Source organism: Diadema antillarum, unplaced genomic scaffold (genome assembly GCF_040938485.1).
Source record: "Diadema antillarum isolate AM-2024a unplaced genomic scaffold, OU_Dant_1.0 scf00000043, whole genome shotgun sequence".
Classification (NCBI taxonomy): Eukaryota; Metazoa; Echinodermata; class Echinoidea; order Diadematoida; family Diadematidae; genus Diadema; species Diadema antillarum.
The window spans coordinates 2223533-2241956 of NW_027270932.1; the positions used below are offsets into that span (position 1 = coordinate 2223533).

Here is an 18424-nt window from a genome sequence, read left to right on the forward strand (position 1 = left end):
TGGCATAGTACTAGGGCCTGTGTATTGGTAATTACAAGATTCAAATATTGGCAGTCAATAGTCTACCGTACATTTAATGATATATTGAGTGTAGTGTTCAACCCCTCCCTCTAGCATTTAGCCTTTTTTCCCCCTAACAAAATCCAACGGCTAATCATTGCTGTTCATTTCTCCATTGTATTAAATAGGATTCCATGAAACGTGCTACAAGAGGTTTATAGATAGCAAACACCTGAATCTCGCTAGGAAACGAAAGCTGAAGGAGGAGCCTGGTCCGTCAGCAGGAGCATCTGTTTCCTCCCCTAAGACGCTCACATCAAGATCAAGATTTTCTTCTGGAAGCTCTTCAGGTTCTGCTGTGTTGCCTGTGAAATGCATCATTTGCAACAGAGTCAACCTGCTCATTACTTGCCAAGGGAAAGAGGTTAATATGATTGATATTGAAGCATGAAAACATTGTCATGTTACTATGTATAAGTTGTCCTTGATAAAATGGAGCAATATATAGGCCTATACACCACTGAAACATTCACACACATATACACAAAGAACTTCAGTGCAAAGTTCAGAAACAACAGAATGTACTGTATATGCACCAATGCTTTGGTCAATGTGATTGATATTCAAGAATTGACATCTTACCAAAGTTGTGCATGATAAAATATCTTTGTAATACAGATTGCTTCCTGTATTTTGAATGCCATTGTTTATGCAACATGTTTTGACTCCTTGCCTCAGTGTGTGATTGTTCGCCCCTTAGCAAACATTTCTGCCCACTATTATGATTTGATTAGGGTTGAATTATTCTAAGAACAAAGATGTTTTCCTAAGTGTGTTTTTTTTTTCATAAAACTGAATGACTACGATTAAAATTTGTTTCTCCCACTCTGGGGAAAAAAAATATGTAACTATTATTAATAATGAAACAGAATGTTCATGTACAAAGGTCAGTATAATGTAGGTGTGAGTACAAAATCAGTTTGCTAAAACTAATACACACCAGCCAAATGAAAATTGTGCATAAGTTGAGTCAGGTTTGCACAGATCCTCTGATATTGTATGTTAATTGCAATATTATCATAATCTTTAATGCCAAACCTGTTTTATTCTCTCCAAGATTTTCAGGTACACATTGCCTCCAATGCAGAATCCAACAGTTGTCACTCATGAATGGGTAAACTATAATTTTGCCTTTATTTTATATTGGCATTTTTCAAAACTTTTACACCCTTTCAAGGATATTTGGACCTTGGAATGTTCCAGGAAATTTATTAAAACTAGAAAATTTGACTGATTATCATTTTGAGCTATCTTACATGAAAGGAGGTAGTGTCCCACCATGTTGCAACCTAATGATAGCAATGAAAACTTCAGGAAATTTTATGAAGATTAAATTTTCTAGTGCTAAAGTAATGTATAATATTTCATGAACAACGTGATTGCTATGTGATCTAAGTATATTAAAGCTTCTTAAGAAGAAGAAGAAGAAGAAAAGAAAAACATGTTTACTGATAAACAATATGATCTGTTTAATAGTAATGTCTCATGTGTGTAAATGAGTTTGTATGTGTGCGTGTGAGTGTATATAATATGTCAGCGTTTTTATGCACCTGTGTATGTGTAATGCACTGATCAGTACATGTATTATATCATTGTGTGTGTTCATGTTTATGATAATCTTTTTTATGATGCTGATGTGATAAATGGCCAAGGCATGTAGAATAATATTTTAACACACTTGGGTATATCGAATCTTCATAACTATGTGTGTGCATATGTGTGTGTGCATGTGAGGGTGTGTGTGTGTGTGTGTGTGTGTGTACAATAAGATTCTCCCACACGCGGACACACACACAAACAAACACACAGATTTTTTTTTCTTTTTTTTTGCCTTGAATGATTAGTCATTTGATTAATAACATGTCTTTGAACAGAATATAAGGCATTTGCCTTGACCTCTGACGGTCAGTCAGTGCTCTCTCTCATATGGTCTTGAACCACTTTGCTCTTGTCCTCCTTTGCATAGCCAGCATCAGGAAAAGCTGAAACATGAGATATAATGCAACTATTAAACCAAAACTTCACTTTTTTTGCTAGGTATATGGCCAAAAGCAGTGCTTTACAAATGTGTATATGCATTTCAGCTTAGAAACACTATGGGAACTACTGAGTATACTGCGGCTAGCAGCCCCATACGCATAACTGCGGCTAGCAGCCCCATACGCATAACTGCGGCCAGCAGCCCCATACGCATAGCGTCATGGGGCTATGAACTGTAGCATACAGGATCATGACGGATATTTTATCGCGGACAAATATCAACTTAAAATCGGGAAAAAAATCTTCAATTTGAAGACTTATTAATAAATTTGAAGTATTGATAACAGAGTTCGTGCAAGGTTTGCTTCTGCAAATAGTTCCTTTCTGTTCAAATTGATGACTAAATGTGACTCGGTCGAGAGGAAACTGGGAGAGCTACACTGAATTGACGGCCAGCGCATGCACACACAGACATCTAATATCCAGTCAATGGATACGAAATTTGTGCGCAGTGATGTGTGCGCCTGCGCTGACCGTCAATTCAGCGTAGCTCTCCCAGATTCCTCTCGACCTAGTCATATTAAGTCATCAAATCGAACAGAAAATGACTATATGTAGAACCAAACCTTGCACGAACCCTGTTGTCAATACTACAGCCTTACTTGTAAGTCTTCAAATTGAAGAATTTTTGTTCGATTTAAGGTTGACATTTGTCCGCGATACTTCCCTGTCATGATCCTAGATGCTACAATCCGCAGCCCCATTACGATATGTGTATTGGGCTGCTGGTCGCAGTTTATAAAATATGGATTTTCGCAAAAACTGCAGGATATTTCGAGGAGAACTTTTTACTGTATATTTAGGATGTACAAAACATCACATTTCCGCATTCAGAAAGTAGTGCCAGTGTTGCTGGAACGAAACCCATTTTCTAAGCCTCTTTTTCAGCTTCACCCCATGGCCTAATGCCCAGGCGCTTCTCCTGCCATCCTGGTCACTGATTGGTCGGTGAGGAGACCGCCGACGCTGTGTTTGAATGAGCATTTCGGGGGTTGCTAGGGCTTACCTTCTATTGTTCAGAGGTGAAAACTGACTTGCGCAGGGATGCCAAGTTCAAAAAATTTGTATGAGTGAGATTTTCATGACTCGGCATCTCGGCGAGCGAATGTGCGCGCGAGCGAGGGTGTGGGAGGGGTTTTCCCCCTGTTGCCAGGTACGGTAGGGCGCTTTTTCAATTTTTAGCTCTTAATGGTGCGATCAGGTGCATACTTAAGTGACTCTTTTTTACTTATTTTGAAAGACAAAAGGAAAATATACCTTCAATTGCAACTATTACTTTAATCTTTTGAGCTATGCTCCTTATTATAGGCCCAAGTTACAGACTTTGCCCGATGCGTGAGAGAAATGGGTGCCATGCGTGAGATCGTGAGATAGACCCTAAATGCTTGAGTCTCACTCAGAATGCGTGAGACTTGGTAGCTCTGCTTGCGTGTCCTTTGATCGTGATTGCTTCGCAAGGAGAACTTTTAGGGCGCTTTTCTCGAAAGAGTGATTTTCCAGACGTATCGACATGCTCTCTTTTAAACATCGATATCTCCGCAGTCGATTATCTTTATAATTATGATGTGTTATATATCACTTTAAAGCAGAAAGATTAGGGATTTGTGTCATGCAATTTTCAAATAATCGACCTCGCCCGACTTTAGGATCATTTTGTTGTGACGGGTCACAATTATCGTCTTCCATCAGTTCATGTTGCCACGGAAGACTAAATGGAATTCATCAGTATCAAGCTTTATTGTCATTAGCTTGAAGTCGAGTCTACTGTTTACTATAAAGCTGTTACTTTTTTAGACTTTTAGACGAAAACTAAATTTGAGGTAGAAGACGTCAAGTCAATGATCATAACAGTATATTTGGGTCCACTTAATTTATTTGCGCATAGGTAAATTTCTTTTGAGAGTCACTACTTGACCTACTAGACCACTAGTAGTAGTACAAGTATCCTACATTTACATAGTCATTATTACATAGGTAGAACCACAACCACAACCACCAATGAGCCACGTTTTGCCAAGTCCACCGAAAGGAAAGGCTGTCATACTCATAGCTCTATTAAGTTTGCTCTTTATTTTCATAGCTTGCTGTGTTTTTTGTTTATTTCTTTTTACTCATCGATTTCTTAAATCTTATTGAAAACTATTATCGAAAGTACTGGACCCTACTAGCAAGGCGTACTGTCGTCCAGTCTGTACAGCCCAATCGCCGTACTTCGCACGGCGTCTGGTCGGGCTACAATGTAGATCAAACTTAGACCTGACCAAAAAACAAAAACAAAAACAAAAACAAAACAAAACATAAAACTTACCGGTGTTACCGCTGCGGTGGCACTACATACACTCAGTGCCGCGGCTGAAATGAATCTGCAGCACGTAGCCGTAGATCTTACACATGCGGTGTAGCGTGTGTTGTGATGGCCACGATGTTGATACGTTGTTTAACCATACTGACTGTAGCGCGCATGGCCCTGATTTTATACAGCAAAGCGCTGTATAATGATGACATACGTTCTTTTGGCGTCGCAATTTCCTTCTTTTTTCTTGAGAAACCACCATGAAAAAACAGTGTACGTAAAGATACGTTCATTTGCCGTAACAGCAAAAATGCTTTCTTTGTCATTTCTATACGTATCTCGGGTTACGTTGTTTTGCCTAGCTGGAAACGGCAAAGTTGTGAAAAAAGGTGTGTAAGATGTGTTTTTTATCTCTGAAATGGTAAACATTTGAGAATTGAGACATTCACCATTAAAAAGGGCGCATTTTATTTAGGAGCCATATGCTCATAACTCAAAATGCCCAAATTTTGAGTTACGTTCCTTTGCCTTTATCACGGCCGTGATTAGAGCGTCTAAGGCGATCTAGCATTTCGACATGTCGATGATGTAGACGCGTGATCTATTCTTTACAAAGCCGATCTGCGCCGTAGAGGTAAATATAAGCTACTGTAGTCACCACACTCTCACAAGTTTCCATAATCCTACACGTAAACACACAGGACTAAAAAAACAATGCATTGGTAGGCCTACACGACCTTCACCTTGGACAGACAGTTACTGTACGTTTTTAGATCCATTTCAATGAATACGTGAGTGTTTTTATAATCCTACGTATGTGCGGAATCTTGACGGTACGCGCGTACCTAGATTTTCGTTGAGCTCGGGATGTGCTAGATCTATCGACCTACTTTTTTCAATACAACGCAAAACGGCGTATTTTGCGGTTTTGTTGCAAACTTCTAATTCAGCGGCTGTATAGCGCTAATAATACTGCGTCGCACAAGCAGACTACGAATCCATGGCCATGGCAAACAATCATGTTTTTGTTGTTTGTTTTGCTTAATGTATTGTTTTGTTTTTAAGCAGACAGTACCGGAAACCAGCCTCGTCCCGTGTTTTTAGTTTTGACTAAATCAATAATTAAGTCATGGTGATGAGCTATAACTATAATCGACTATTACGTCTCTTCGTAAAACGGAAACTTGCAGTTGATTTAAAGTTATAGCAGACTTCAAGTTGGATAAAGTTAGCGTTGATTTCACAATCAACGCTAACTTTATCTTCATAAAACAGGGCCCCGGGTAACACACGCGAGGCATGATGGGATGCATCGCGCTAATTTCTCGAGTCGTTTTCACATTATCAAATAGCGCACTACTATCCCGCTATTTCAGAAACTTCCCGAGTTGGACGTGAGAAATTTTCTCAAACAGAGCGATAAAATTAGCGCGCTAATTTGTGTTCACGATATCAAATAGCGCGCTATTTCGTGATCGGGTTCATTTCCCAAGTCAGAAAATAGCGTGCTATTTCGAAACATCGGGCTGATGTGAAAACGCCTATTAGGCGTTTTCACATCAGCCCGATGAAAATGCAAGCTCGAGATATTTTTCGCGATTGCGAATTAGCGCGCTATTTCATTTCTCATTTACATCAACCCGAAGAGAATTATATAGCCCGAATTTTTGTCGAGCTAATTCGACAGCAGAGTATGTGCAAATAGCATCAGTAATTTGTATGCACTCTCAGAAACTCCTCATGATTTGTGTGCAGTTTGCCTCGATCGATCGGGTCACACACGCTAGGCATGATGGGATGCATCGCGCTAATTTCTCGAGTCGTTTTCACATTATCAAATAACGCGCAACTATCCCGCTATTTCAGAAATTTCCCGAGGTGGACTCGAGAAATATTCTCGATCTGAGCGATACAATTAGCGCGCTAATTTGTGTTCACATTATCAAATAGCGTGCTATTTCATGAGCGGGTTAATTTCCAAAGTCAGAAAATAGCGCTCTATTTCGAAACATCGGGCTGATGTGAAAACGCCTAATGATGATAATTGTCACGATGTGACTGAGGGTGCTAGTGTGGAAGGTGTGAGGTTCTTTGTTTAGGCAAGTTATCAGGTGGAAATGGGGACAGCAGGCGTCCACAGCATAGAAATTCAGACTCGGGCAAGTCAGGTGGAGAGAAGTGGTTAGGGAGAAAGGACAGTGTGGAAGAAAGTGGGAGGGTCAGTGGAGTCAGGGTAGAATGGCTAATGTAGAAAGGAAGAGTTGGTTGGAAAGAATAGGTATTTAGTTAGGGGGAGATAATTGGGATAGATAGGTTTAACACAAACAGGGAGAATTAGTGGAAAGAAAAGGGACATGAAATAAAAAGGGGAAAGCTAGTTGGAACCAGTTTAAGCACAGTAGAGGGTGGAGTTATATTAGAGGCGACAAGGAAGGTAAATTTGGAGGGAAAATCAGTTGGATCTGAACATTTGTCAGAGCAGGATATGGTGATAGGAGTAGAGAGGTAGCTGATTGGCCTATAACAACGCAGCGCTGCATTTCAGGCAGGAGAGACATGGCACAGCAGCCCCACGCATAAGGGCAGGGCACGCGCAAGACATGCTGCAGGCACTGACAACAGCTGAAGTCTCCTCCTCACCATTACTTTACACACAGAGAAATTAGGGTTCTATTAGGGTTCTTATTTTCACCCTACGAGCAAATCTAACTAAGTGGCACCTTTAAGGGTTCGGGATGGATGTAGGGGTGCAAATCCGAACCCTAAAGGGAGCCGAGTCTTAAGGGTTCGAATTTGGAACCATTCCATAGTCTTTCCCGAAAGCTGACATGTGGGTGTTGAATGGTGTTTGCTTGAAATGCCACACTATTTTTGGATATTATCGTATATTTTTGTTTGAAAATATAACTACACGTTGTTAAAGAGTAACAGTGTCATCAGTAATACTGTAATAAAAAAATTACTACTTGAATTAAACAATTGTTTTTTCTTCTGGCACCGGGATCAAGAATATCATTTCAATGACGTTATCATAGAGTACACGTATTATGCGTGCACGCGTGGACCGTTGAGCACTTGGTCAATGGCAAAGCTAAAATCGCATGCGCACGCCACGCCGTTGGTCGCGCGGTATACGTACGTACGTGCATACTACTGACGTTCCTCGTTTGAAATGGACAGACGACCGTGAGGTTGGGATGATGAATTAATCTTTTTGATGAGCCAAACGTTGTGAGTAGATAACTGTACTGTAATTCCGTTGAAAATATTTCACAGTAATCGATGATGATATGTGTGAATTATGCTCATAGAATGCTGAGTGGTGAAAACTGATGCGAAAGAGTTGTATCGAGGTACATGTGTACTTACATGTCAGAAGTGCCATCATACATACAGTAAAGCATAGCGAATAAGTCAATGAAAGTGCACGGTAATACGGAAAGCCTCAACCACGGTACTAACTACGACCAACAGCCCCATACGCATAGCGTAATTACGCTATGCGTATGGGGCTGCTGGACGCAGTTACCAAGGTACGTACGTAAATAGGTGACCGGATATAGTCGCATCATTTTCGTTAATGGGAATTATTACGTTTGAGCCGAGTTGAGGCTCAATTGGATATTGGTTTCTGTGAAGTTGACAGAAAGAACGATGTAGGCATGTATGATGTGCCTAATGAAGAAAAATAGTGTTCCTGTTTCATTTAGGAGAATTTAAGACATGTATGAAGATTGAAGTCAGAAAATTTAGGTTGGCCTTGACTCCTTGTTGTCTATCAATGAAAATAGAATGTGTGTTATAAATTAGCAATGCCATAGTCACAGAGCATAAGCAATGATACACGATATGTGAATTTAGATAATATCTACTGGAGAAGTTGCATGTGCTAGACATGACATAAATAAAAAAATAATAATAAATACAACAATAAGTCACACAAACAAGGTATGTAAACGGTAAATCACTTCAGAAGTACAACTACCGGTACTTGTCTTGATCCCATACTTTAGCAGGTAGATATTCCAATATTGATTGTATGTTGAACTTTGTTTTATTCAATTACAGGTTGAACCTTGCTGATCCATGCTGATGCATGGTGTTAGCTTGGTCTCATACTGGGCCAAAGGGACCTGTGTTTGATTATTTATCATCGAGTTCACTATGCATCAAGTTCAATAATGGTCTTCAGGATGAGTGATCCAGGTCAACCTCGAGAGACTGGTGAGCCATATAGGATGCCAGAGCTGGAGATGGAAGATGTTCAGGATGTCAATCCTGGTTCCTCGTTGAGTCAGTGTGGAAGCCATGCCAGTTCTTCTGAGAGTGATGGCCAGAAGGGCATACTATTTGGCAGCTGAAGCAGCTGCTATAGAAACGCATCAAAAACTAGAGCTCGAGGAGTTTCGACTTATGCAGCGTAAGATGAGATTAGCTATGAAGACCAAGCTGCAGGTTGCTGAAGCAGAGGAGCAGCTATACCTTGACTACGAGAACAAGAAGTTGGGAGTCGGCTTTCCTGTGAAAGCAGAGGATGAAACCTTGCTGTACCCAACTGAATGCGCCAACCAACCAGTACACACGAGTACACCGATTTCCCTGACAAGAGAAGTAGCAAAAAAGTTATTTTTAAATTTTCTTTGACTTTTAGCAGATATAGTCCTAAAGCCAATAAGATCATCAGCATCATGTAGTATCCCTGAACCAGGTTTGATGAAAGCCCATCAATTTTTCCATAGATACATCCGCACAGACCGGGAGACAGACAGGCAACCTGAAAACATATGCCTCCGGCACCATTCAGGGCGGAGGCATAATAATGAGACTCCTATATCATATGTCATGTATGTTTAAACCATATACAATTTGAGACGGGTCACATTGAATCCCCCCCCCCCCCCCCCATTAGAATTGCTTAACACCACGGCTCTAGAAACATCTTTCTATTTTAATCCAGAAAGTAATCACCTCCCTGTTTTTAGCCGAGGGTGAGCATGAAGCCACTCCATGAAATGAAGATTAGCATTTTTTTTTTTACAAAATATATGTGAAAATTTCTCATTTCATAAAAAACGATAACTATTTATTCTGTCTTCTAAACTGTTGTCAGGTTATTCCCTTTCTTAGAATGCACTGGCCTTGAATATTTACAAGAATACTGTAAAGAAATATATAATAGAAAAATACAAGAGAACGAACTTGCAAATTACAAATTTAAACACAACCTAAAGAGAACTTGACTTCTATTCACTTTTATCTTTCTTTTTTTTTTGGGGGGGGGGGGGGGGGAGGGGGGATTATGGATGAAAATATGAATCTGCTAATGGATATGAAATACTCAAATTATGCTTTCCATTATAATCATTTCATACTAGATGGGGTTAGCTTGTATTGTTCACATTTTAGATATTTCTTCACCATCGATAGCCTCAGTGCTTCAACAACACATGCACACTTTGAATTGATTATTTAAGTAGTGAACAAACAAAAAAAAATAAGTCGCCTGCTGTTTTATGTAGTAGACAGCCACACAATGTATGTCAATTTTGGGCAATCTCTGGCAATGCAATGTCATAAGTGGAGTAGCTTTGTGACACTTGACAAAAGCATGATTTTCTCACAAACCCTTTATGTATATAAGGATTGAAAAATAGAGTTTGTTCCAAAACCTGAGAAAAACTCAACATATCATATCTACTTTTTTTTTGCATATAAAAGAACACTGGACTTCACTCTTTAAGAAGGTAGAAACTATTATCATTGCCCTTACATACGTCAATGACTTGTTGAGAAAATGTGCATGTTTTTCCTAAAAGAAAAAAATGTGAAATTCTCTTTAGGTTTTCCTTGAATTGTTCTACGCATGTGACATCATAAACTCTTCTCACTCTGCTGCGACTGCACAAATGATTTAAAGATTATTAACTTTTGAACTCAATGTCCACTTTTCACTTTTTTTACTGATGTGTTCTAATAGTATAAGCCAGTTCGGGGTACCAGTGTGAGCATGTGCTGAAAAAGGTTATTTGTACCAAGAGACAGGTTTTTTTTTTTTATTTCACTGAGATAAGCATCTGTAATGCTAGGATTATTCATGAATCCTTATAAATGGTGCCTGCCAGTACATCCACTTGACAGCAAGCCTGGTATTTGGCAATGTTAACACACACAAAAAGTTTGTTAACATATTCAAAACAGCACTTAATAAGATAGATGATTCCCTAAGTGTTGATTGACGAACCATACTGGTCACTTCATCTACACTGGTTAGGTTCATTCTTTGTTTGAATATGAGTTCCATAAATGGCTATGGTGGGCAAGCTGCTGCATTATGTCACTTTGAATTGAATGAAGTGCCTAACCAACTGAGAAAATGAAAGGTCAGTTGTACCTATGTGCACATGAGCTATCTCCGGACTGGCTTATTGCTGCGCATTCACTCAATATACATGTAGATCTATATGAAGGTGGACTTGCCCTCTGATTCTGATTATAATTTTAAGCTTTGTATAAAGTGCTGATATATTTGTGTAAGGTTTGGTGAAAATTAAGTGTTGAAATGATTGGAAGAGTTGTGAGACTGTAACATCAACACTTGAGGTATTTCTCATGCATGATCATAAATCTCTGTAAAATATTGATGGTAATAGTGATAATGATAATAATGATGATAATAATAATAGTGATAGTAATAATAATGATGATAATAGTAATAATAATATATTTTGCTTCTGATCATTGTGCTTGTGATGGTGCCAATACCAATGCCTGCTTTATGAATGTGAAAAATCGACTGCTCTTTACAATATTTTGAATGTTGGGGCTAAACTGCATACATTGTGTAATTATATTTATGGTCTACTGAGTACAATGTGCTTCTTGTTTCCATCGCTTGAAAAAAAAAAAACAATATATCAAAAAAAATTGTTTTTAAACTTGTCTCACAAGACATATTCCTTCCTCTTTATGTCCAGTTTGCCATACCACTGATTGGTTAACCTTATTTTCCCTTTCTGAGGTAACATTTTCTGTGGAATTGTTAATGTTAATTTGATGCAATGAAAAGTGTTTTCAGATGTGCTATTCTGCCCAAGATTTATAACTGGGACATATCTTTAGCTGTGTGCATAAAAAAGTAACCAAATTTAAATGTGCATTCTTCATTTTTGATTCTTTTTTTTTTCACCTTTCTTATCGTTGGTGTAATTGTATATGAAAAACAAAATGTGAAGTATACTAATTGTATAATGAGGCACATTTGCAAGCTCTCAAGCTTGGAATTGGATGGAATATGTCAGTACAAGTAGTGAGTTTCAAATATATATGACAGAACTTTGCCATACCCTTCATTGTTTTGGCAATAACTTGTGTACGAGAAATCAGAGTTGACATATCGCTGTTAATGTCTAAGAGCGTCATAAAGGTGCTTTTGATTACCTTAAGATGTACCGGTAAATTCAAGGTACATATCTATGATCCATTCTAGAAGTAGAAGGACAATGTGAAAGATGTTTGTCACATAGTTCACTATTACTCTGCACAAGCTTCAGGGATTTTTTAAATAAAAAGAATTAGTGCTTTTTTTTCAATGTGGTAACTTCCTTTAAAAGAAGAAAAAGTAATCATTTGATGGAAAGAACGAATATTTTTTTTTCTTATTCAATGTACTGACCAAATTTCATACATTTTTGATTTACATTGCCCTTTTTATGACAAAATATGCATCTCGTATTAGAATTTGGAGAAATACAATGTATATTTGATGTTCACTTTAAAGTAAACCATGAAAAAGAAAATCGCTGTTAACTTGTCCCTCTTCCATGAAACATATATTAAAATGTTAATAATTTATATGTAAGTATGCACTGTATTCATCATGTTTATGTTCTATTTGTTGTTGAATTGAAGTCTCTGACTTCAGTTTTCGAAAGAATGTGGATTTAATTGACTGAGAAACTGTGTGTAAATCTATGCATGCTATTTTGCGTCATGTCTGGAGTGTTACCTTAGGTAATTGTTTGTGAAGTCAGTGAAGGCATCCAGTAGACCTTAGGTAATTGTTTGTGAAGTTAGTGAAGGCATCCAGTATATAATTATTTTGGTTTTAACGAAAAGGTTATAATTTTCACCATATGGGGTGCAGAAAGGTAACCCTATATAGAGACGTGTGCAAATTGTATTGCATCCTATATTGCGGTGACTCTATCACCCCATAGGGTGCAAAATTACAACAATAACAATATGAACCATAATGGGTGCAGGTATGAGGTGCAGAAGAGGAACCCTGTATAGAGGTCTATATTTGCACCTTTTTGGGTGTTGAATATAGGGTGCTAAATAAGAACCCCCAAAAATAGAACCCTAAATGGAGCCGCTGGTGTTACAACGATATGAACCAGAAAGGGTGCAAATTTGCACCTGAATTTTTGTTCACCCTATGGGGTGCAGAAAGGGAACCCAATGGAGGGGTGCAAATATGCACCCCAGAAAATAGAACCCTAAATGGAGCCGCTGGTGTTACAACGATATGAACCCCATTGGGTGCAGAAAGGGAACCCAATGGAGGGGTGCAAATATGCACCGTATATGGTGTTAAATATAGGGTGCTAAATAAGCACCCCCAAAAATAGAACCCTAAATGGAGCCGCTGGTGTTACAACGATATGCACCCTCTAGGGTGCAAATTAGAACGGTAATTTCTCTGTGTGTAGGGTCTGAACACCAAATTAGACGTAAGTATTTCTGTGGCTGTATTAAGTTTCTTTTTGTAATATTATGAGTTTGTCATTATTGTGATTTTTTTTTTTTGTTATATGTGACCCTGCACCTCAAAACAAACAAAAAAGTGGCCAAACATGAATTTTTAGTTAAGACCATATTCTGAAAGAGCAAATTTTAAGCTTTAAAATGATTTATAATTCAAATCAAATGGACTCTCCGAACCTATCTAACTATTGGAAAGAAAGCACAAACTCAGGAAAAGTTTGAACTGAGAAAAGAGGCTCTGAAGTACAGTGTCTATTCAAGCGCTTAATCTTTACCAAACCGTGCTGGCTGTGCGATGAATGGGACAAAAAACAGGAAGTAAACCACCAGAGTAACAACAATGAAGGAATTATCAGATTACACAGAAATTAAATATGCCTCATTAACACATTCTGTCCATAATTAATGCCAACTTTCAAAGCAGTAACACTATCCTTTCAAAAGTTATAAGAGTTGAAAGTGAAGAGTGTGGACAAGGTTTTTCAGAAATGAAAAAAGGATTCTAAAGACACAACCTAATCACACTATTCTACCAAAAATGTTCGAGATAAACTGCTAAAAAACACACTTTCCTGCTCGTTTTATAATACCAAATTTTAGCATAATGTAAACGAAGACCCGCTCTTTCAGAAAATATGAAAAAGTCAAGTTCGGCTAGGTTGACCCATTTCACTTATTTTCAATCCTCACGCAAAATCAGTGTGTGCGACTTTATGTTCGTTTTGAGGTGCACGATCACATATAGAGATTTATGTTATGATTGCTGGTTCACTATAATATGTAGATTGATTATTTTAGAGTAAAGATTGTGCTGTATATCAGATTGGATATGTTGTATAATGGTAAAATAGAATTTTGTTTTAGTTTGGCAGAACGGCAGGCCAAGTCAGCAGGCGAATGTTATATGAGAATTTTTTGAATTTACAGCGATAATTGTGGATACAGTGTGTGTGTGTTTTTTTTTTACGGTTGTATCAGGAAAATACAATCCAGGTTCTGTTGTTCATAGTTAAAGTGAATGGAGTTAGGAGTTTGGTAAATGATAACTTAGACTGTAAATGTGACCCGCTACAACAAAATGGTCCTAAAGTCGCGCACGGTGGAAGCTGTGAAAATCGAGTGTGAAGTTAGAGCATCAAAATTGGTCAAAACTTACGATTTTCTGAATTTGACATATTATTAGAGTCTGACATGTCTTCTATCATCTGTCGAAATTTTAAAGCAAAATGATGAAAGGAAAGACCAAAAAATAGCATTTTTCTGCGCCATGTTTTTTTTTTTTTGGCGTTTCAACGAAGCAGAAATTGGTTCGAACATTTGGATTGAGCGCCACACATAGGCTCCGCCCCTAACAACGACCAGAGTGATCTCATTGGTCAGTTTGCTGCTTGCCGCTAACCGAAGCGTGAAGCTCGCTCACTGCCCAGTCGACTGGTGCGTGCGGGCGGGTTGCGCTATGCCTAGCCGCTTCACCTGACATCCTGGTCACTGATTGGTTGGTGAGGAGACCGCCGACGCTGTGTTTGAATGAGCATTTCGGGGGTTGCTAGGGCTTAACTTCTATTGTCCGGAGGTGAATACTGACTTGCGTATCTCTTGATTGTGATTGTGTCGCAAGGAGAACTTTTAGGGCGCTTTTCTCGAAACAGTCATTTCCCAGACGTCTTGACATGCTCTCTTTTAAACATCGATATCTCCGCAGCCGATTATTTTTATAAGACGTGTTATATATCAATCAAAAGCAGAAAGATTAGGGACTTGTGTCATGCAATTTTCAAATAATCGACCTCGCCCGACTTTGGGATCATTTTGTTGTAGCGGGTCACAAATTGTTTGCTGAAGGATTATAATGAGAAATTGATAATATGTTAAGAGAATACAGTTTTAGTTGGTTTTTGATTGTGAGATGGTTTATATGAGATGATCTACCATGTTTATATGTTAAGTGAGTTATGATTATAGACATGGCGATGGTTTATTTCTGTAGAATGTATATATAGGTTTGTGGTGATGGTGTTATACAGGAGCATTATTGGTTAAGTATAAGGAAGTATTGAACTGTGGTTCATGATTGATATTACCCTGTGAATATATAATGTTATGTGAGGTGGTTATAATATCCCTATATAGATCGACACCGACGAGCTGGACTCGACGGCATAGCTAATACGCTCGACGGAATCATCAATACATCGACGGCAGTGGCGTACCGTGGGTCAAGACATTGGGGGGGGGGCACCTCATGGCAGCAACATCAGAATTGCATAACGGTACAATTAAATGCGAGCGAGCGGAGCGAGCGAGCTTGAAAATTTTGACATTTTACAGTCCCCAAACTGCCGTTTGTAGCTATATTTTTTCGCTTTGGAAATTAAAGGGAGGGGGTGCACCAGGCGCACCTGCTGGCAATTACTGACAGCAACATCAGGAGAATGGCATAACGATTAAATGCGAGCGAGCTTAGCTTGAAAATTTTGACATTTTACAGTCCCAAAACTGCCGTTTGTAGCTATATTTTTTCGCTTTGGAAATTAAAGGGAGGGGGTGCACCAGGCGCAACTGCTGGCAATTACTGACAGCAACATCAGGAGAATGGCATAACGATTAAATGCGAGCGAGCTTAGCTTGAAAATTTTGACATTTTACAGTCCAAAAACTGCCGTTTGTAGCTATATTTTTTCGCTTTGGAAGTTCAGGGGGGGGGGGGGAGCGCACCGGGCGCAACTGCTGGCAATTACTGGCAGTAACATGAGGAGAGTGGCACACAACGGTTAAATGCGAGCGAGCGAAGCGAGCGAGCTTGAAAATGTTGACATTTTACAGTCCCAAAACTGCCGTTTGGTAGCTATATTTTTTTCGCTTTGGAAATTAAGGGGAGGGGGCCCACCGGGCGCAACTGCTGGCAATTACTGACAGCAACATCAGGAGAATGGCATAACGATTAAATGCGAGCGAGCGAGCTTGAAAATTTTGACATTTTACAGTCCCCAAACTGCCGTTTGTAGCTATATTTTTTCGCTTTGGAAATTAAAGGGAGGGGGTGCACCAGGCGCAACTGCTGGCAATTACTGACAGCAACATCAGGAGAATGGCATAACGATTAAATGCGAGCGACCTTGAAAATTTTGACATTTTACAGTCCCAAAACTGCCGTTTGTAGCTATATTTTTTCGCTTTGGAAATTCATGGGGGGGGGGGGGGGCTCACCGGGCGCAACTGCTGGCAATTACTGGCAGTAACATGAGGAGAATGGCATATAACGGTTAAATGCGAGCGAGCGAAGCGAGCGAGCTTGAAAATGTTGACATTTTACAATCCAAAAATTGTCGTTTGTAGCTACATGTATATTTTTGTCGCTTTGGAGGGAGGGGGCGCCCAGTGCGCCCCCTGGATCCACCAGTGGTAGTCAAGGGTGTCGGTTTATGTTCATGATTGGAGGAGGTATGACCAGCGAGGGGGCGTCGAAGTGACCAAGCGGGAGAAGGATGTCCAAAATCTGCACTTTATATAGAGCATCCCCTAATTGTTTGTGTTTGTGAGTGTGTGTGTTTCATATATATGGAAAAGTTAGGAAATAGCCAAGGTCAAGTCTTATTGTTGGCAATGCAAGGCATTTTAATATAGACTAGTATGTAAAGCAACACTGCAAAATCAATGATCTAGCTTTGATAGCAAATGTGTACAACCTACATCACATTGCGCAACATTGCAGCGATTCTTTTTGCCGTTCCGATGTTCTGAGTATACACTGCGCACATCCTGCTTATATTCAAAATGCCAACCACGAATCAAGCTGAATCGCAATCTTTTGTCGTCTCCGGGCTTTTTGAACAATGTTTCACTATATATACCTCTTTAATTATGGTTAAAAGAAATCTTAGAAAAATATCTTTTTTCTTGATCAACCTTTCATGTCGATTTCAAAAGCAGTTTACTAACCCTTGAATTACCATTTTGGTAGGGTTTGTTTTTTTCTTTTTTTCCCCTTTCTTTTTTTGTTTTAACCAGCGGATGGGGGGGGGGGGGGCACGTGCCCCCCCCCCCCATGCCCCCCCCCCCCCCCCCCGTAGTTACGCCACTGATCGACGGCGTCACTGTCATGTAACTCGACGGCATCGCTAATACGCTCGACGGAATCATCGTTATCTCGACGGCGTCACCGTCAGGTAACTCGACGGCATCATATTGACGGCATCACCATTACCTCCACGGCATCTCGGTTAGCGTGAGGGCAATTCCCGCTACCCGGACAGAATTCCCGTACCTTGGTAGTTCTCCGGTGCACGCGGTGGCATCTCGGTCGACACGACGACAATTCCAGCCAGCCAGACGACATCCTCGACATCGCGATTATCTTGGCAACGTCTGCATTACCGTACGGACTATTTCACCACCCGCTTCATCCCCATCTCCGTTGGACAAAATAAGTAAAACCACACGTGCACACAGTTAAGTATTGAACCAGAGGTATTTGGTTACACCCTGGATTATAAGATTAGTCTAGGATGTGTTTACATGACTTTAGGACATGTAGGATGTGTTTATATGAGTATAGGATTTACTAATGTAATTATTTCATTGATCTACTCCTGAACGTTTTTATTTTATTGAATTGCTTCTGCATATTTCAATATTTTGGTGTAACTACGAACGAATTTGTACTATTTTTTTTTGTGGGAAATTATTATATATATATATATATATATATATATATATACATATAGACAGAAGTATTGGAACAAGTTCACTCGGTTGACAGCAGGTTCATCCGTATTTTATTGCTACTCGGAGTTTCATGCCACCTTTATTTAGGGGCAATCATCAGCAGGCAATGATTAAATACATCCCATAAATGCATTTGGATTGAATTAACGCATTTTTAGCGCGTGATACCATAACAAAAACAAAACAAAACAAACTATACGCGCCTGGACCATAGTGATCACTGCGCACTTAATCATATACATTATAACGTATATCAGGCAATGACTAAACCGTTGGACAATGCATCGACACCATAAGCTGGTGCGCTATGACCGTAGTTACCAGCGCGTACTGAATCACATTCATTATTACGCAATAATAATTGCAATTGTTCAATGCATCGGATAGACTTGACGCGCTTTATAGCGCGTGACACTATAACAAAGTAACAAAGTAACAATAGAGGCCAATGCGTACTGAATCACATTCATTATTACGTATGAGTAACAGCATCTGGAAATTTGCATTGATGTATAGAAATCCCAGGGGTGGTATTCTGAA

General features: G+C 39.3%; 1 protein-coding gene across 1 annotated transcript in view; it reads right to left on the reverse strand.

Moving 5' to 3' along the window:
* LOC139713501 (putative nuclease HARBI1) overlaps positions 1 to 17504 on the reverse strand; it is a 25141-nt gene extending 7637 nt beyond the window's left edge. Inside the window, exon 1 of the mRNA XM_071625230.1 lies at positions 17424 to 17504. Within this exon, the coding sequence (XP_071481331.1) occupies positions 17424 to 17504 (81 nt within the window). The remainder of the gene's footprint in view (positions 1 to 17423) is intronic.
* Positions 17505 to 18424: the final 920 nt, after the last annotated feature.